At 35.6% G+C, this 3,443-nt stretch overlaps 1 protein-coding gene across 1 annotated transcript; it reads left to right on the top strand.

Annotated features, from left to right (window-relative positions):
* Positions 1-309: 309 nt before the first annotated feature.
* LOC124163889 (prostamide/prostaglandin F synthase-like) lies at positions 310-3,175 on the top strand. The gene is given in 4 exon segments (XM_046540997.1): positions 310-508; positions 633-748; positions 835-984; positions 2,743-3,175. Coding segments are annotated over 4 exon segments (567 nt in total). The 5' UTR covers positions 310-312; the 3' UTR covers positions 2,848-3,175.
* The last annotated feature ends 268 nt before the right edge of the window (positions 3,176-3,443 follow it).

Raw genomic sequence — 3,443 nt, 5'->3', positions numbered from 1 at the left:
TTTGAGTTACAGTCAAACATTGATACCTTTTTAACTTTTAAATGTCATGGTGTATGTCATCTTTGAAATCTCATGATAAAGTGAAGTATGTTGTATGTATTTTGTCATCGCGGTTAGTTTTGTCTCACTTGGCATGTAGCCAAGCTTTTGCTGTGGAAATAAACCTGAGGTGAAGTTGTTCGAATAAGTATTAACTTGTAGATTGTGTTCACTATTCCTACGTCATGGACTTGTCATTATGAAATTTTTGGTATGATCTTGTACATGGTGATTATTTAATCTCGGGGACCTTTATTCTTCCAGTTGGTGCCAATGAATTCATTGTGGAAAGATCACACGTGCGTTGTTATCTTCTTCCGAAGATGGGGATGAGTGTTGTGCCGGCTGTGGGCGAAAGACGTAAGCGCTATTTACCCACAGCTCAAGGAGAATGACATTCGTCTGGTGGGCATCGGTGTGGAGGAGTTAGGAATCGAGGAGTTCGTCAAAGAAAAATTCTTTGCAGGAGGTATTGAATTTGAATGTACACCATATTTATAGTTGTCGTAGTTTCTACTGGATTAATCTTATATATGACGTGATTGATATCATTTGCTTTACTAAACGACAACGTCTTCAACATTTTTTTTCAGATTTGTTTATTGATACCGACAAGAAGTCGTATTCAGCCCTAGGTTTTAAAAGATTTAGTTTGTTCAGTGTGTTGAGAGCAATATTCAGTTGGGATGTCAAAGAAGCAGCTGCTAGGGTAAGTATTCATTCTTATTTTACGTTCGTAGATGCCATTAATAATTCTGATACATTGTCACTTAAGGATTTTCTTTTTCATATTAGGGCAAGAAGATGAATTTGGGGGGTGATATGAAAGGTGATGGACTGCAGAACGGTGGAGCTCTTGTGGTATCTGCTGGTGGGAAAGAAATTCTTTATAGCTTCAAGCAGGAAAGATTGGCTGAACATGTTCCTAATGAAACTTTTCTCAAGGTAAATTTCCTACATTATTTGTTTTGATTTATATATGCTTGCAACCGTTGATTGTACTGTTTCCCTCTTCATAGCAGTTGGGTATTATGAATGGAGTATGCTAATAAGTGGTGTGGCATCAAGAAGTCCATGAAGTAAAGAATATGTGTATGTTGGCCGGCTAGAATTTGTTTTTTCTGCAAACAAATGAAGTTACCCGTGCGTAAACCTTGTGGGAAAGCTATGTTCAAGTACCATTAAATTAGAAAAACAGCATGGCTTCAAAGTTGAGTAAACGTAATTAGTTTGCTGTTGGATTTACATGGCTTTCCCTTATATATCAAACAGTTTCTCTAATTACCCTTTGTTGGGAATGAAAATGAATTGAAAATAAGTTGCAGTCCTTACAGCTTTAATAAGTTTAACAGTCTGAAAGTAATATTTTTCATCTACGTACGACCCTACAAGCTTCCTCTAAAGGTATGCGGTGGGATACATATACATCCAATTATAATACGCACAGTTAAATTTGAGCAGATGAATGTCTCTATCTTATGATATGAGTCTTTTTATTTGGCATTTTACCTTTGAACAAAGTGATATTGTTTCGTTGTGAACATCTGATACTAGAGGTGCCCCCATCCTTCAGTCTGAAGGACTTAGTTAGTACCAGTATGAGCTGGATCATTCAACGTGACATGACTTGATTGGTATCGCAGTTATCTAAATCTGAATATCTGACTGGGGCTTTGATTGGATATATGTTAACCACTGTTTAAAATTTTAACTGTGAACTGTGTCAATTGGTTGACCCTTATCTATTTCAAGGTTTGGACCTCATTAATTGACTTTGTTTATCCTCCTACTTAGTTTTTGCTCTCTCCATTTGTTAAGTTCCATGCAGACCTTATATATGGCCTTCATTTATGTCTCTACTTTAATTATCTGCTGTCTGTTTTGGTCCAGTATTTCTGAGACTTAAAAAATTGTGTCTAATTTTGGAGTTTGGAATTGCATCCAGCATTGAATGTGTTAGGGCTGGTCTACAATGGGGCATTAGCAGACATAAGTCAGAAGCTGTAAGAAATTGTCCGTCTCCAATGGGAGACAGACTTCCTTAAAAAAAATCAAGGCACAGGCAGAAACAATTCAGTTCTGATATCGTCTGTTGCAGTCAAGGAGTGTGTTTTTTAGCGTTTGTTATGCGTGACACTGAATTTTCAAGCTACTTTTTGCAAAATTGTATTCTTCCACCCTCTCAAAGTACTTAATAATGCATTATGTAAAACCATGTGCCTAAGTTGTCAATATTTTTAAGCAAATCAAGCTGCTTGATGTAAGTATTATTTGTGTTTTATACTTCGAATGTTGATGTTTGTTATTTATTCTGAGGTCCCAGTTAACTTAAAATTCCTAATTCACCTATGTAATATTCAGTTAAGCTTATACATAATATTTTCTGCCATCAATGTTCACAATCTAAGGTTTCAAAATACCATCGATTTGGTCCACATTCGTGAACCACTTTTGTTCAGTTCTGTGGCTGTTTCCTCTCCAAGAGTAGGTATGATTTTCTCCTCATCTTTGTGTTGTATTTGGAAATTTTATTTTTTAAGATAAGTTGTGGGAAAACACAGCAAGATTAAGCGTATCAGTTAGAAGGTATTCAGAAATAAGTTGCAATGAGTGTAATGTATACTCTTATTTTCCATTTAAGTCTTTCTTGATGTACTTTTGGTGTGTTTCATCATTATAACATCAACACTTCTCATTTTTTAGGTTCTTGGTTTGCCTGTCATCGCAACCGAATCAAATGAAGCTTCTGCCAGTAACGCACCAGTGTGCAATGATGATGTTTGCACACTTCCACCAAAGAAGACTTAAGCAATGTCAATATTAAATGCATGGCAGCATATATTTTCATGTTTAAGTTTTTAAAATTCTGAAATACATACGTTGCTACAAATTCTTATGCATCACAATTGAATGTACAGTAGTTTGTTTTGGGGAATGTGGTTGTTTATCTGGTGAAAACTTCCATTGCGATGAAGTGTGGAACAGTTTCTTTTTCCAGCCTATGACGTTGTGAGGTGAAATTCCTTTAGGAAACCTTTGTGACTGATGCTTTCTGGATGGGGAATTGTTGGCATGATTCAATTTTGAAGTGATAACCTGTTTTTTTTTACTGTTTGAAATAAAGTTAAATACATAATTTGTTGTTTTTGGCTTTTGTGACTTCCTCTATCGATGAAGAAAGAGGTTTTTCTCTTTATAAAGTTTTTGTCCCTATTAAACTTGTATTTCCAAAATGGCAATACAGCAATCGCACCTGTCTTTAAAAAATTTCCCACTGGCTATCTCGGTCTTAACGTTGTCTTTGATTGAAATTTTGATATCACAATTTTTTTTCTAACCAATTTTGAACATTCACACAGATTCGTTTGCTAGCCTTGTATGTTTCATTCCACGAGAGATTTAAC

Source organism: Ischnura elegans, chromosome 8, assembly GCF_921293095.1.
Source record: "Ischnura elegans chromosome 8, ioIscEleg1.1, whole genome shotgun sequence".
NCBI lineage: Eukaryota > Metazoa > Arthropoda > Insecta > Odonata > Coenagrionidae > Ischnura > Ischnura elegans.
The sequence above is the reverse complement of the archived record's forward strand: the minus strand, read 5'-3'. Positions and strand labels throughout refer to the sequence as shown.